The sequence below is a fragment of the Calypte anna genome, chromosome 6 (genome assembly GCF_003957555.1).
Source record: "Calypte anna isolate BGI_N300 chromosome 6, bCalAnn1_v1.p, whole genome shotgun sequence".
Lineage (NCBI taxonomy): Eukaryota > Metazoa > Chordata > Aves > Apodiformes > Trochilidae > Calypte > Calypte anna.
Genome location: NC_044252.1, coordinates 10,141,803 through 10,158,018, shown reverse-complemented (window position 1 = coordinate 10,158,018; position 16,216 = coordinate 10,141,803). Strand labels below are relative to the sequence as shown.

At 42.6% G+C, this 16,216-nt stretch overlaps 1 protein-coding gene across 4 annotated transcripts in view; it reads right to left on the bottom strand.

Annotated features, from left to right (window-relative positions):
* Nucleotides 1-16,216, bottom strand: part of ARID5B (AT-rich interaction domain 5B) — a 118,172-nt gene that overhangs the window by 100,500 nt on the left and 1,456 nt on the right. For all 4 annotated transcript variants that reach the window (XM_030453141.1, XM_030453142.1, XM_030453139.1 and 1 more), the window contains one exon: nucleotides 4,439-4,664. In XM_030453141.1, coding sequence (XP_030309001.1) covers nucleotides 4,439-4,664 — 226 coding nt within the window. The remainder of the gene's footprint in view (nucleotides 1-4,438; nucleotides 4,665-16,216) is intronic.

Below are 16,216 nucleotides of genomic sequence, written 5' to 3'. Positions count from 1 at the left end.
AGACACGTGAGCCAGGGAGATGCAGACTGCCCACCCTGGGACAGCAGCACCTCTCACCTCTCCAGCTGGTGGGAGTCATTTGTTCCTTGGATAAACTCAGGCAGTGCTGCAGAACAGCCTAACCCAAACCAACAGAGCCAGCAAGCACTAAATTCCATCATTTTTCCCTTAGTCTCTTCTCTCAATTTCAGCTCTGACTCCTCTATCTTTTATTTCTTTTTCTAAAGACACATTTAGAGATGAAACCATTCATAACTGCCTATCCACAGACAGTTTGTGGCAGCATAATTGACAATGAGTCTGCAGCAAAAATGAAAATGCTGTTTTAATAACCTTGGTCTAAAATACATTCTGTTGTATGCCTCAAAGGGTTTCAATAAAAAGTCAACCTGTAAAGACATATTTTCTTGGCTTAAACAACAATCCAAAGCATATAAATGTAGTCCAACTATAATGACATATTTATAGGCCAATAAAGCTTACACTGCAGCTTTCATACTTCACTTAAAGGAAGTCTGTAAGAAGCAGTGTTATATAAAATAATTTGAATTTTTTTTCAAACTATAGCCCAAGGAATACAAATATGCAACTTTGCCATATTTAACCGATAGTGTTTACATTGCTTAGTTGCTAAAAATTTTGTGAAATGAAATAATTCCTCATTTAGTGGCTTCCCACTGGTTTACCAAATATGGGCACTCAAGTCCATGGATTACAAAGAAAAATCCCCTAAATAAATCTAAAGACAAAAAGAAAAAAAATAACTAGCGGCCTTAGTAGTGAATGATTTAATCAGACCAATTCTTCTGGAAAAACAGGTTCTCATGTTCATTATGAATAATACATTCCTGAGCAACTCTATTTTTATATGCTGCATTGTTGTTACTCTTTTATTTTTCTCAACATTTGAAAGAAATATTCAGAAAGCTATAAATAGTCTTAAGACATAAACTGCTAGCATTCAATATTGACATATTTGTAGAAAGGCACAGAATGTATAATATAAATACCTCAAGAGACAGATAGAAATAATTCTTAAAAGTAATTTTTCAGGCTGAAATTTTGAAGCTCACACAGAAAAATGCCATTGCTAGATCTTTTATTTAATACAGTCCTATGGAAAAGTTTTGCATAATTCACTAGTGATAAAAACAATGGCATTTTAGAGAAAAGAACAGTTTCTGCAGAAAAGAGAGGCAAAGAGAAAAGAAAAAGAAAAAAAAAGGACAAAAAAAAAAAAACAGGAAGAAAAAAAAAAAAAAAAAAAAGAGAACAAAAAAAGAAGTAGAACTATCAAATTTGAATTAGGGTCAACTTTTAATTATAGGTTTATGGTTTCTCCAGGTTGTGGATTAACCAGGTGTTGCCTCAGTTTGGCTAAGCAAGTGCCACAGAGTGCATGGTTCAGAGTATACACTGCTGACATGAGGCCTCGCTTTGCCCAGCTATTGTTTAAAGCTGCCCTGCTCCAGCAATGTGTTTATTAAGTGTGTTTGCACAGTGCCACTTCTGTGGTTCTGCATCAGACATGTTTTCATTTCATCCGGGTTATTTCACCCTTCACCACTCGAGAATAGTGTATGAAAACTGATTCTGTTTCTTCTTTGAAGTTTTTTTAAGCTCTTTGGTAGGGATGTAGTTCCCCATTACCTTCTACAGCTCAGCTCAAAAACATAGAGTAAGAAAAATTTCAGAATCTACTCACTTTGATGGGATTGTTATGTAATGGAAAAATGTCATTTCATAGAAAAAAAAAAAAGGGGTCCAGGAGATCACCTTGTTTATCTAGGCCTTTTCAACACCTGGTTCTGCAACTTCCAGGTCTACAGCCAGGGTTAAAAGTGGGTGTCACCAGCAGACTGACACAGGGCCCACCAGACTTGCACAAGAAGGGATTTGGCCCTTTTTGATCCAAGCTCTGTACAAAGCAGTCTGTCCTGTTTCAGCCACCACACTCTGCCCCACGGGGAAGCCCTCCATAAAACACCCCCATGGGTGCAGCACTGAGTACCTGATTAGGAGAGGAAGGGTGCTGTGGCATTGGGAAGGGCTGGATGTAGGGGAGATCACCTCCCCATTCGGTGTGATTAACCTTGCTGATATAGCTGTGCTGATGCTCTCCCCTGAAGGACCTTTGCATGACAGTGCACCACGATGCTTCACAGTTAACAGCCCTATTTTAAGAAAAAACCAACCCCATCCCATTGTGCTGGAGACTGCTGCACAAGTTATTGATAGCATATCTTTGATCACTGCGGCTGAGCACTGCCCTGCTGGCAAGGTGCTGAGTATTGGAAACAGTCTGGGGTACACATTGCAACAGGCACTAAACATGCCATTTGGACAGCAAAGAAGATTCTGCACCAGCAGCTCAGATCTCTGTGCCTTGGACCCTGCACTTCATGCTACTGCCTTTGCCTATGGCTAGGGAGATGACAGTTCCCAGAGCAGAATGTCAACTCTGACCAACCACTCCAAAGTGAGAGAAGTAAATCTTCAGCTGGTGAGTGTTAAATCCCAGTCCCATAGTTGAAACAAACATAAGAGCTCATGGGTTGTCTACAGGACACAACCAAGAATGGGCTGCTTCATAAGCACTTAAGATCACCCTTCTGAGTTTTTCTCATGTCCTGGGTTCAAAATAGGCTTAAATTCTTCAGTCTTTCAAAGAGTGAAAAAAATCACCTTAGTACTATAAGACTTTAAGAAAGTTCTTTGATTGCCTTTCATAGGCTAGACCAGTTGTCTGTATCAATGTGGCTAATCAACCTATTATAGGTCCTCTTGAACCTTTGGATTCACTCCTGCCAACCAGCCGTGATGAAGAAAAAAGGCAATCATAATCAAACATTAGACAAAATACCCTTTTCTACTGAAAAAAAAGCCAACAACAATAAAACCAGAGCCACCAACCGAAAATGAGCAACATCAGAATGTGGGTTATCAAAATTATACTGTATAGCTTGCATTCCATAAGCATTTTCAGTATAACCCCTACTTTCAAAGGCTTAACATACAACTATAGGCTTTAGTCCTCAAGATAATTTTCTTTGGCTCCTAGGGTAGGTAATGGCAATTTCATAACTTACCACAAGGGTTTTTTTGTTTGTTAAAAACAAAAACAAAAAAACACTAACACACAAGAGTTCTGTCTGAAAAACATTAAGATTCTTTTGACACAAGAAACAAATGCAAATAAATGTACTGAGTAGAGAAGATGCCAGGGCAATAGCAGAGAAAATTACTGCATGTAATTATGACCCAGAAGAAACCACACAGAAACACAAAGAGAAAGAATTGCACTGGTTATTTTTTTTCCTGGAGATGTAATGAAAAACAAGATCAACTTCCAATTGTACTTTAATCTTCCAACACACATAGCTAATGGTGAAATGCGAGATTGACAAAATCACTTCACTGTCAGATAAGATCAGGAAAACAAGATGCAGAAGATAAATTCTCCCAGACAGATCTTCAGCTTAGTGTAACTTGGCTTCAATGCCAACAGTTGTGCCATTTTAAAAAACTGAACTTGGCGCTGCATCTCCTGTTCACGTAGGTACAAAAGCATTTCCTCACATGTATCAGCCTCAGCTTTTAATTTCTTACCTTTCCACCCATTATGGCCTAAAATTGATGCTCTTCAAATGTAGAACATTTATTAAAAGCTTGGTACAACACTCACATCCCTGGGATGCACATCAAAACGCCGTCTGTCAGCTGTTATGCATCCCAGGTCCTAACACTGCAAGCAGGCCTGTTTACCAACAGATGACCCAGCTCCCTTGGACCTTGGGCCCCCATTACAGATTTTAGAGGTGTAAGTGTACCTGAGGTACAAAAACAGCCTCAGAGCTGCAAGCCTGTCTGCAACCATCCTAGGCAGCAGAGCTACCATCTCCTACGGTAACATATAGCTTACTAGGAAACACTTTAGAAGGCTATGGAAAAGACATATCCCTTCCCACTAAGATAGAAAGCTTGCCTTATGGACACAGTACAAACTCCAGAAGTAGGTGACAACCTTTGCTTCCAGAAGATGAGACATGAGAATTGAAAGGCCTTTCCTCTCCCCTTCTTTTGGAGGAGGCCTTGCGAAGATGTCTCAGGCTCCTCAGTGCACAGATCTGACCTGATTCTCAAGCCTGCCAAGCCCCAGGGACAGACTACGACAATTACTGGTGCAGACCTTCAGGGTTTGAGCCTTGCGCTCAGAGACATCTCCACAGAACAGACAAGCATCACAGAGTTACCCCATACCAGTCTCAAAGGAGTCTGCAATGAGCTCACCACCACTACCACCACCCATCCCGCTTGGGTATCTCATCACCACACCTCTGCCCCAAGCACAGACGTACCTTGGGACTCTGCAATGGTTTCTGCAGAAGAAACTCAACCCACAGGCCCTTCCCCATGGAAGAAAGTAAGGGATACTCACCAAGGTCAGCCTTTTCCTTCAAGATGTCTTTGAAGTTCAAGCCGCTGTTGAGTGTGGATTGTCTGTATCTCATCAAAGCCTCCTTCTGCCCATTTTTCCCCACATCCATGGGCTTGACTGGCTCAGCCCGGAAACCACACTTCCACTTGGAAAAATCGGACTGTGCCCATTTTGCCAAGTCCTCAAGCTTCACAGTAACTTTCTCTGAAACAGCAATAACTTCATCCTGCAAGAAGCAGTCCAACAAGAATATGACATGTCACACAGGGCTCCACAATGGCTGACAAACCCGTAACGCTGCCCCCTCCCCCTGGCTATTGGAAAAACCCATCTTCCTGTTGGCAGACTGATTTTTCTGTAACACAAAAAAAGCTGGTATTTCATTTAGTCCTCCTGCCATCTAAGTGGAAATATTAGTTGCTTACACAAAACAAATACACATGATCTAAAGACAATTTCTAGGACTGGGGCAATGATCCTAAAAGGCATTTGAAATGCAGATTGCAAAATCACATTCTGTATAACCCAGAGCCTTGAGGGAAAGTTTGTTTTTTAGGTGCAATTAGCCGCAAATGTAAAAATTCATGGCTGGATGACTAATGGTTATAGCAAGTCCTGAAATAAATGGACTAAGTAAATCTCAGATTCTTGGAACTCTGACTCACCAGAAAATTCCTGTGTTTATGGTACATTTTCCCTTGGCTTTTAGACAAATATTGAATTTAACTTTTGTCCTAAAAATTAAATAAAACTGTGATGTAATCCCAAAAGAAATACTACATAAATGTTATGTGCTTCCCACCAAAAGAAACTTGCACATTCTCATGTTTCTTAAACCCTTTTTCAAGATCAGAACTGTAATTTTTTTTCCCTTCTTAAACATACATTCTAAGAAAAGCACTTAAACTTAGTTTAGCCTCCAGAACATATACTTGAATTAAGCAGCTCTAATTGCTGAATTTTATCCTTCCAGGAAACAATCAACTCCTCTCAGTCATGATGAATAAGTACAATGTTTTATAGCTGACTGCAGTGAGCAATGGCTCAAGAAAGCTCCAAAAATAAACAAACAAACATACACACATAGCCAGCAATATAGACTCCAGACTTTTTGTTAAAATACCAGAAATAATTTATGTTCTATTGAAAGCTGGCTGCATACCACACCTTGCACACTGCACATTTCTATCTCTAAATAAGGTTACAGGTTCTTGAAATAAACAAACAAGAATCCAATTTTTCTCTCAAATAAACACAGGTATTTGTGAAGGGGAGAGAAATTCTTTGAGTTATTAAACAAAGAAAAAAGCACGATTGATTCTCTATGAGTTGGGGTTTTTTTCTTTCCACTGAACACATTCCTCAGGAAATAAAATACGGCTCAACAGGGAAAAAAAAAAAAGCTTTATTGTGATAAGTTGCACACAATACAAAACCTGAAGTACCTCTGGTAAAAAAAGCAGATCTGATATTCCACTCTCCCTTATATAATACAAAATCATTTTATAAGCAGGCACCTTCATTACATTGAGTGCAATAACAAATATTTGATCAGAAACGAACAGCATGCTTGTATGCTAAGCAAGCTTGTAATAAAATCTTTTCCTTTACCATTGCACAGTGTAAGAGCTTTCACTGAACAACAAACAATAACAGTGATGGTTTAAATCTCTGTTTATGACAAATGTCAATACTTTGTAAACAAGCATTGCATACTATGAAGTACAATTTCAATGGATGGTTTCACCCAATTTCATTACACCATCGACTCTAAATAAAAAAGCTGTAGTTGCTATGCATTTTATAGCTATTACATGGTGATTATTAAATATCAGGGTGGAAAAACTGTAATATATATATATATAAATATCAGCCTGTCTGCATACTGCCTCAGCAGCTTCTGGGTGAAATCCTTTTTTTAGGATGCTGTATACCATCACTAGCTACTACACAATTTCTAATATTCAACACTTGAGAAATCTTTTTAGCAGCAGTTTTAATAAAAACCTGGAGATCAGACATGGTTTTGGTTAAAATATTATTTTCCAAATAGCTCTCATGATCAAATGATTACGATTTCAATTGCTAGTTTCTTCATATCCTTTCCAAGAACTGGTATGACTAATTTTGGCTCGCATACAAAGTAAGCTGAGCAGACAATTTATTAACCAAAAGAAAAAAGTACAATCACTATTACATCATCAATGAATAAACTTGTTTTTGAGAATACAACCTTCGCACACACGCACATGATGTGTACACAGGAGAAAAAAAAAAAAAAAAAAAAGAAAAAAAAAAAAAAGAAAAAAAAAAAAAGAAGCCCTACTGTAACAAGGGTGAAGCCATCGGTGCCCTGCCCAGGCTGCCATAGGGGAAGCAGAGAGGCAGGGGGAGAGGTGGCTTTTGGGGGGCAGGGGAGAGCACACCCCAGCCAGACACTTTCTGTGGCAGCAGCATGGCCGTGGCCATGAAAACATGCGGTGTCTGGCATCCCCACACCCAAGAGAGGACCTGCGAAAAGGCCCTCGTGTACTAACCTCACCCCTTCACAAAATGGCACCAGGACTCCAAACACACCCATTGTCAGGGCCTCCCATCACCCCTGCAGCAGCTGCGTCCCCAAGGGCACACAGTCCCTGTCACCCCTGCACTGCCACGTTCCCGGGGGCGCCGCGCTGGCCCCGCCGCCACTGGGATGTCCTGAGAAGGGCGGACGGGTGAGAGCCTTGCGCTCACCGCTCCCAGGCTTGGCCCTGTGCTGCTACCGAGCCATGGCAGCACCCACCTCAAAGCTGCCGGGCCATCTTGCATCTCCTCAGATGACTGCTGCCAATACCCATCCCACCAGCCAGGGGACACATCTCCAGAGATGTTTTCCCCCTGGTATCTCATCATAAAAACACAGTCAGGCAGCAAACCATGGTGAGTAGCTTCAGCCCCTTCTATCTAATGAGCCTGAGCCATGGACAGCTTTCAGAGAGGCCGCCTGGCCCACAGCTTGGCAGTGTTAGCCTGAGAGGGCATCTACCCCAACATCACCCAAAGGACAACCAACTATCCCATCAGCTCTGGAATTTTGATGAACCTTGCCAAGCTTTAACACACCCTTAAGCAACCTTTCCAGGGGCTCAGAAGCAAACCAGGAGTTTCTGGGCTTTGTTTTGTTTCTTTTTAAGGGCCCCACTCCTTTTTGTAAAGTAAAAATGTCACCCAGCCCTGTGGCACAGCAAAATTTGTCCCAGGACCTGCAGGGTTCTGGCAGCCAGAGGAGCCCCCCATAGCCATCAGTATCAACTGCTGCATACCTACTGCCACAGCCCTTCTAGAGAAACCCTTTTAACAAGATGACAAAGGAATGCAGATGTTGAACAAATAAAAAACAGGTACATGGTGACACATGACTAACAAACTTTTATAAGATTAAAGAAATCTGTTGTATAACCTTCATGTCATTCATAATTATATCTCTGTGTAAACATGAAAAACCACCCACGTCGCATGCAGTGCATATGTATATCTATACAAAAATCAACTCATCATGTATTAGCTATGCTCTGAAGTGAGATGTTTATGAGGCCTCCATGGCATGGTTAGGTCTTTAATTGCAGTTTTTTCCTGCTTTGCAGGAGGAAACATCCAGCACTGATTTCAGCTCTGCTCAGGAATGAGATTTATCTTGGATGAGCCTTTTTGGATGCTGACCAACCAATAGCAACATTTGTCTTAGACACAAAGTTGTCTAAATCTTGAAATAAATACTGACTATAAAGAGAGGCACCTTTTCTTCTGTTTCTGTAAAAGTAGGTATCTAGTCAGCCTATAATTGTAGCACATTTTACATGACTACTGAGCGAAGTACAGTACCTTCACCTATCAAGTGAGAAATAGGGAGGTGATTAAGAAAGATGGTGATACAAACCCTTCTCATACCTTGTTTTTTCAAGTACTTATCAGATTTGCATTTTCAGAGAAACTGTCCACAGAAGGGGACAGTATCTTCTCAAGTGCTGTTATGCTTAAATATTATGTCACTGTTGTCTAAGCAACCATCACAGCCTCCCGAAAGCACAGAATGCTATATTGCCTGACTCAGCAGATGGCTGAAATACTTACATTCAGGCAAAGAGGTCAGGTAGTTAGAATAGTTTAAAGCAGATAATTATTTTTTAGAAGAAATATTAACTCTTACAAGGCAGGGAGTCACAAGGTAGCATAGGGAGGTTTTACATCTTGAATGCACATCCGCATACAGTACGTCACAACTCCTCACTCAGTGCCAATAACTAGGAAAGATTTATATTTTAGAGATGCCCAGGCAGCCTTAAAAGAATTAGAGCAACTGAGATATCTCAAAATTTTGACATGCTGAGACTGTTTTCACTCCAGTGCTTGCAGAGGTCATTTAAGGAATTCTGGAGGGCACGAGTGAGTCGAACACCTGCTTGGCTGTCTCCTAACGTCAAATACATGGCCTAAAGAGAAACAGGAGATGTACTGTAAAAACTCACGCTGATAATTACAGAAGACACTGCGTGTCATTTATCTGATCAGTATTATTTGCATTAGAAAACATCTCCAGGTCTTTTAACTGAAACCTTTAGCACAGGAGATAGCTGGGGATGCATATTTTACAACCCAGTACAGTGCTGATGAAAACATATTCATCCACAAGATTAAAAAAATAAAGAGCAACTCTTACAGCTTGCATTCACCAAGGATAACAGAACTGCGTATTTCATTTGGGCATATGGATTTCTTAGTTTTTTTTTAAATTTAGGTGAAAAGGACCTTCCTGTATCTTGCACAACACTGTTCTCACCACAGGAATGCCCTGCTCTAGATTATTTTGAGATGAGGAAGGTGGCTTTGTGGAGGTGCAGAAAGCAAGGTGGACTTCCAATAATCCCTACTCCAACAGAAATGAGTGTTTGAGGACAGTACTGTCACCCTAAATTCACAGCATAGTCAACCCAAAAGACCCTGTTAGCAGAGTCTATAGTCCAGAGCTCTCTTCTGCTACAAAGATGCTACCAGGACTCTAAGACAGTGGTGGAAACAGGTAATCTCAAGTCAGTCCTACACCACTTGCCACAAGTCATTCAGCAATGTGAACCAAGTCTCCAGAGTTATCTCCTACAAGCAGTGCTTTACTCAAGCTTTCCTCCAGGGACACTTCAGCCCTGAAGTGACAGAGAACATTTGTACAGGGCTGCTTTTCTCTCAGACTTTCTCCAGGGGCAGAAGTCTACCTGCCGTGGGGTATATATGGGAGGTTTAAGACTGCGGGATCATCAGCTAGCTGAAAAACTTTGAAAAGGTCTAGGTCTGGGAAGTGCCCTGATCAGCTGCTCTGCAAGGCAAAGGCTGCTTCTGCCATACACTGACCTAATACATGTTGCTTTTCCAGCACAACCTTTCCAATCGGGGTGCAGAGCTGGGGAGATGGGAGACAGCTGTGCTGGGTAGGGTCTGCTGCTCCCGATCTGCAGGTGGGATCATCAAGTGAAGCCTCACAATAGGGAAGCCTCACAAGAGGCTCCAGTGCTTGGTAGAGACAGGGACACCCCTTTTTTCCCCTTTCCCTGTCTCAAGTGCCTCATTTGGTGCCAACTCTCCATGCATTCCCTAGCTCAAGGCCAACAGAGGTGTCCCTAAGGATGCAGGGAGGAGAACTGACCACGGGGGCTTGGGCCTGCAATGCTCCCCAGATGCCAGTGTGCAGGGATCTACAGAGACCACTGGTCTCCATCTGAGAACATACAGGGAGACCCTTGAAACTGGAAACATGTACAGCCCAGGAATTTACCTGGCACAAAGGAGAATTTTAAAGAGGACAAGACAGAACCTCTCATGTGTTAATCCACCACTAATTACTTTAAAGGGCTGTAATGATCTTGTTAAATTCAGGTGACAGGTACTTCGCCAGCCTGACCACAGCCACACACAACTGTCTGAAACTCACATCAACAGAGAAGGCTATGTCCTGATGCACTCATCCTGTCTGCCAGGGTCCAAAGCCCAGAAGAATAGACCAAGATACAGGACACAGGTGAAGTGCTATGGTATCTGCTTTCCTTTGTATTAGCATGCAGTTTTTTCCATGTGGCTCAGCACTTCCAAAGTGAGACACAGAATGTCCTGGGACAGGGCTGCAGAGGTTTTTGCAGTATGCTTTGTGAGGTACAGGTATATCCGGGCCAGAAGAGGGGTGGAGATGGAGTGCAGAGGGACGGCTGTGAGTAGCTAGACTTTCCATTTCTCCTGACAGCCTCCTCCTTCTTTTCTGGGGTGTTTTTTTTTTTTCTCCCTCCTCCCACTCCCAAACAGAGGTTCAAATTGAATTTATATCTCTCGCAGCAGAGAGAAGTTCTGACCAAAGAGAAAATAGGTTTCAGTCAAAATTTTTTCCTGTCAGATAGCACAAAGATCTTGAAGACTTGTTTTAGTTTAAGCAAGTTGACAAGCAATTCATTCCTGATTTTGCCTACTACAGTTACAGTATGAAAAGCTTTTCTTGTAGATTACATAATTATATTTTTCTTAACAAGGAGTACATTGCATTAGCAGGTTTAAATTATGCAAGCTTATTCTTTTGTCTTTTGTTATATTGTGTTCTATTGTGCTGGTAAAACAATATGTGCTTTAATTAGCAAATATCTGTAAATAATTTACTTGCTTTTCATACAGCAGAACAATGGAACCAATTTTCACATACATCCACTGAGCATGTCTAGGGGGTTTCTTGCCAGAACCTTCCATTGTTCAGTATCTGTATCAATCTGCCCATCATTAGCAGCTAACGCTCCACAACCCAGGAAGAAATTAAAGTTTTGGCCCCAGGGAGCAGCCCCAAGACCCCCGCCTGCCCCTCCAAAAACCTGAGGCTATTCTTTGCAATAAAAGATTAAAATATCCAGAAAATGAAAACAAACTCTTTTATTATCTATAACCCTGGCACCTTCGCATAGAAACATGGATGCCTGCCAAGCATTAAGGTCATTGGATTGATGCCATAGAATGCCGATGTTCATCTGACCTTCTGACTGCGTTTTAGCTACAAAATAAAAAGCTCAACTTGATACGACACTGAATCACGCGAGCATCTCGTCTCTGCAGGGTTAAGGCTGGGTGTGAACCCACACTGCACATGCACAAACACACACACTCACACACAAAGAAAAAAGCTCTTAAATCAAGAGTGGATGACTGTTCGGAGACTTAAGGCATTGTTATTTTGAATGCGAATGAAAGGGCCAGAACAAGCATTGCAAGAATATTTCAATTATGTATTTCCCAGAACTACATCTCTGAGCAACTAATGCAAATATTGCTCCCACAGCAGTGGAACTTCTTCAAGAATAAAAACATATAAGAGCTTGAATCAGAACATACTTTCTGTATCATTCACATATTGTTTGAATATTATTAAAAATGCAAAATCTATGTATGCTTTACTCTCCTGAGCAATATAGTAATTATGATTAAGGGACAAGCAGCACAAAAAGAGCCAATTTATCTTACTTGTGCTTAGGAATACTATTGTGTAACTAAGCAACTAAAGACAAAATATAGTCTAATTAATTCACTCCTATGCTTATTTAAAAGACACAATTAGAACATTTTTATTTTCCAGCCTGCACAGTATCTCAACATGCTTGAGGGTGTACCATGTGAGGCCCATTATTCTCCAAAGACAAGAGTTTAATGTTTAGTGCCACTGATCAGACTGGGAACAGCAACTCTGGAGAGCAGTGGGTGTATTTTACAGTCTGAATGCACTGAGGAGAAGAGGGAAAGGGAAAAAAAAAAAAAAAAAAAGATAAAAATGGAATCTGCGTTAAGTGACCACATACGCCAGATTGCTGGCTAATGGCTGGCAACATGTGGCTTCTCTGAGTAATATCATTGACCTCTCTTTCCTTTACCAGCATATGCTACTGGTGGTGAGAAAGATAAAAATACACAGAGTGGATGTGCAATTACCAAAACCATGATATTTTATGACAAATGCCATTTCCCTAACACTGCTATTACAGTGCATCTGATTTCCAAAGCTGAATTAATTTGAGCAAGTGTACATTGGAGATTGACGCTATTAGCATGATTTTTAAAGCACTCTTTAATAATCATAATCTGCATGTTTGAAACGTGTTGTCATTACCCATGTTGACAGATATGAGCATAAGGCACACACCGTGGAGACTAGAACGGGGCTGTTAAGTAAGAGTGTACAGATTCCCACATCTCTCTTTCAAAAAAAAAACCATACAGATCTATTTCTGTGCAAAGGGAGTAGCAAATTTTTCAATGGCCAGACTGTGCTACCTTCACACACTGGAGCAGGAGCTCTGTACACTGAGAGCCCTTCGGGTACAGACCAGGCTTCTGAGGGATCTGTCCCAAAACGAAGAGACACCAAAACCACTGCCACCCTTAACTTTCTGGAAGAATCTCTTCTGCAGTTATAAATTACATACATTCATGGAGTGATGCTTTCCACACCCCCCTCTTCCCCCTTCCAATTACTCTGAAAATGCAAAATACTGCTAGGGAAATAATTACAGGAAACTAGCTCTCTCCTCTGTGTGAGCAACGCTTACTCATGTAAATTACTTGCATGAGTAAGGATTATTTGCAAGGCGAAAAGCATTGCATCAGATCCCCAGTTTGGGAGAAGAGATGAAATCAACACGATTTCGTAGTAAACTTAGCTCCTGATGAATGAACCAAAGGCAGATCCCCACCGACAGCCCAGCCTCAGCAGAAGCAGCAAACACAACAATGCAAGGCAATGTCACACCGTGTAAAATAAATTAATAAATTAGTTTCTTGGGGGTTTTTGGTGATTTGTTTGCTTTTGTTTTGGGTTTGGGTTTTTTGTTTGTTTGTTTGCTTTTTAGGAATTGCACACATCACATCAAACACCATCCCCAGATTCAACGGGCACCAGCTTTGGGATGTATTTTTAAGCTCAGTCTAATTAACGACAACACCTTTAAAAACATTAAAATCCAAGGCACTGACAAGTATTTTGCTCTAAAACTGCTTCTGCAAATCCCCAAGTTGTTCCACAGCCCCACAGTACCCTTCGGAGCAGAGAGAAGTAAAGGAACCAGGAGAGGATTTGTCCAGGACTGCAGGGCTTGGGGCTGAGCCCATCTCACACCTCCTGAGAATCACAAGTCCAAGGCACCATGCAAGGGGATGATGGGGCAGGGGCTTTCTGCCTGCAGCCACCCAGCACTGGCTTCTCACAGTTGGGCACTGGAAAAGCTGGGGGGCTGTCTTCCTCACACCCCCCGTGGAACTGTTTCAAGCACAACAGTGTGTTTGTACAGCCACTCCCTCCAGAGCACCCAGAGCATTATCCTCCAATCCCTGCATGAGGCACCTGCAGTTGCAGAGGTCTTCCCTTCCCACTGCACTGACCCAGGAGTGGATGAGATAACCAGAGCAAGGTGGTGATTCCCTTTCGCAAAACAGGTGCTTTCCCCACTGAGATGGTGGCCTTCCCAGAGCAGAGGACAGCCACTTTTTCCCCGCTGGATGGAAGGAGGAGAAAATTACTCCCTCTTTATGTCCAGCGCTACACCTCCTGCAGCTTTTGGGCTTGATGGCAAGGCCAGAGGCAGCACACACCTGAGCCCCATGTTCCAAAAACAGCAGCAGTAATTTTCAGTGGAGTAAAACTCTTCTAGCTCACCTTACAGCCCCCCCAAAGACACCATCGCTTTCACAAAAATACTGCTCCTGCACAGTGAGACCAATGCTCCGGACCCAATGCCACAGTTGGTCCCCAGCCTTGACACACATGTTGATCCAGGATGCCATGAGCACCGGGGGCCAGGAGAGCTCATACCTGCCACACACATTTGGCCCCATCCCACATTTCCCTTCCACTGGCAAAGAATGTCCCTGGGAAGAATGTCTGGCTGGCTTCTGGGGCCAAAAGAGAGCTTCTCTGCCATGCCCAGGACATGTTCAACCCTATGCAGAGGGAGGGTTACCTTGGCGGAAGCACACCTGGACTTGAACCCTGCACTGGATCTGGGCCCCAGTGTATGGAAACATTCTGTTTTCGCAGCAGTCAGGGTTATATTTAAGTCTGGATGATGAATTCAGCTAGCTATAAAAAGACTTATATTTACACTTATCGCTGATTAGCTCAAACATTTGGCAATCAGATAAAAAAACGCCATCAGAAATTTCTGAGTAAGAGAAGCATCACATACCTCCTCGCTTCTCCTCCCCCTCCTTGCAGCCACTGGCTGAATACTGTCACAGTGTCGATGCTGTTATTACGGAAAACAGGCAGGGAGCTGCCTCTATTAATCATGCCTCTAGCCCAGGTAGCTGCTAGGGACTCTGCCTCAATCTTTGGTGGGTCTGATCGCGAGCCCACAATTTCAATCATTCATTCCCCTCACCAACCATTTTATTGACAGTGAGGTCTCTGTTGCCTCTTGCAGTACATGTGACTTCATTCCCACTCCCTGCATGCCAGATAAGGTGCTCTACCCCCTCAGGAGTCCAACACCATGGATAAGGTCTACGCTGACAGCTATACGCCACCCCTGACTTCAGAGCTGAATCTCCTCCCGCAGAAGGAGCACAGCCCAGAGTCAGGAAACCTTGTGACCCCCAAGGTAGCCCTGCCACCACTACGGGGACTGATACTGATGTCATTGATGTGAGGAACCACGATCACAGAGTAGTTGGGTGACCGGGTGCCAGTGAAGCTGGTCACTCCCAGACAGCCCTTCCCAAAGCACCAGCCAGCCCCCAGCCTTTTGTCTCCAAGCTGCCAGTGTGTCCCTGAGCAGAATTCAGATCGTTCCAAACTATTAAAAATGGATCATAAAAAATCATTGCGATGTCTATAAACAAGTTAATGGAGTAAGTGAAAACAAAGTACATTTCTTAATGGGAGTGTTATGTTGCCCTCTCTAGGCCCTGGCTCTCAGTGCCGGCTTCTGTAGGCTCCCGGCCAGAGAAGTATCACTCAGAGCTGTTGCTGTTGCTGCTGCTGCTACTCTGCTAATGAATGACTAACTTAGGCCAGAGGGGAAATGACATCACCGGGGTGTAAAACACAACTGCATTAGGAAACTTTTTACCTGCTTTACATTTGTCATAATTATTCTACACAATGCGGCCGGCATTTGCATAATTTCAAGGCGTGCCATTATCTTAATTGAAAATTGTTTTCATATGGTTGAATAATGCAGAATGACATCAGTTAAAGCCCCAATGAAATGCACAAGTATAATCACACAGCTAATTGCTAGCGGTGTTTGCATGTAAAAAAAATAAATAAAATTGTGCACATTATTAGGAAGGTACACGCAGCAGAGAACTCTCGTACAGGAGCAGCGTTTTACTTGTAATGGTAGGATTAATTTTCTCTGATGTTCCTACCACAGTAACATGAGCTGATCATTACGGCATATTAAAATGATTTGTGTCCCTCTCCCCACCCCCCTCTCCAAATATCTTTCATTTTACACACACATACACACGCACGCACTCGCACACAGAGCCACAGTTTTAAATAGTCACCACGGGCAATTTCAGAGCATCCATTGCTCACTGTCATCTCCCTGTTTCTTAGGAAAAGGATCCCTTATCTTAGCGGCACGCTCAGAAAATTAAAGTGAAGAGGTAGCAGCGAGTGAAGGTGGCTCCGAAACGCGTTTTGGCTGTGTAGGCATGTGCATGGTACACGGCTACCACGGCACCTACAGCCACGCGTGCCCCGAAAACTGCCCCCGCGGGCAG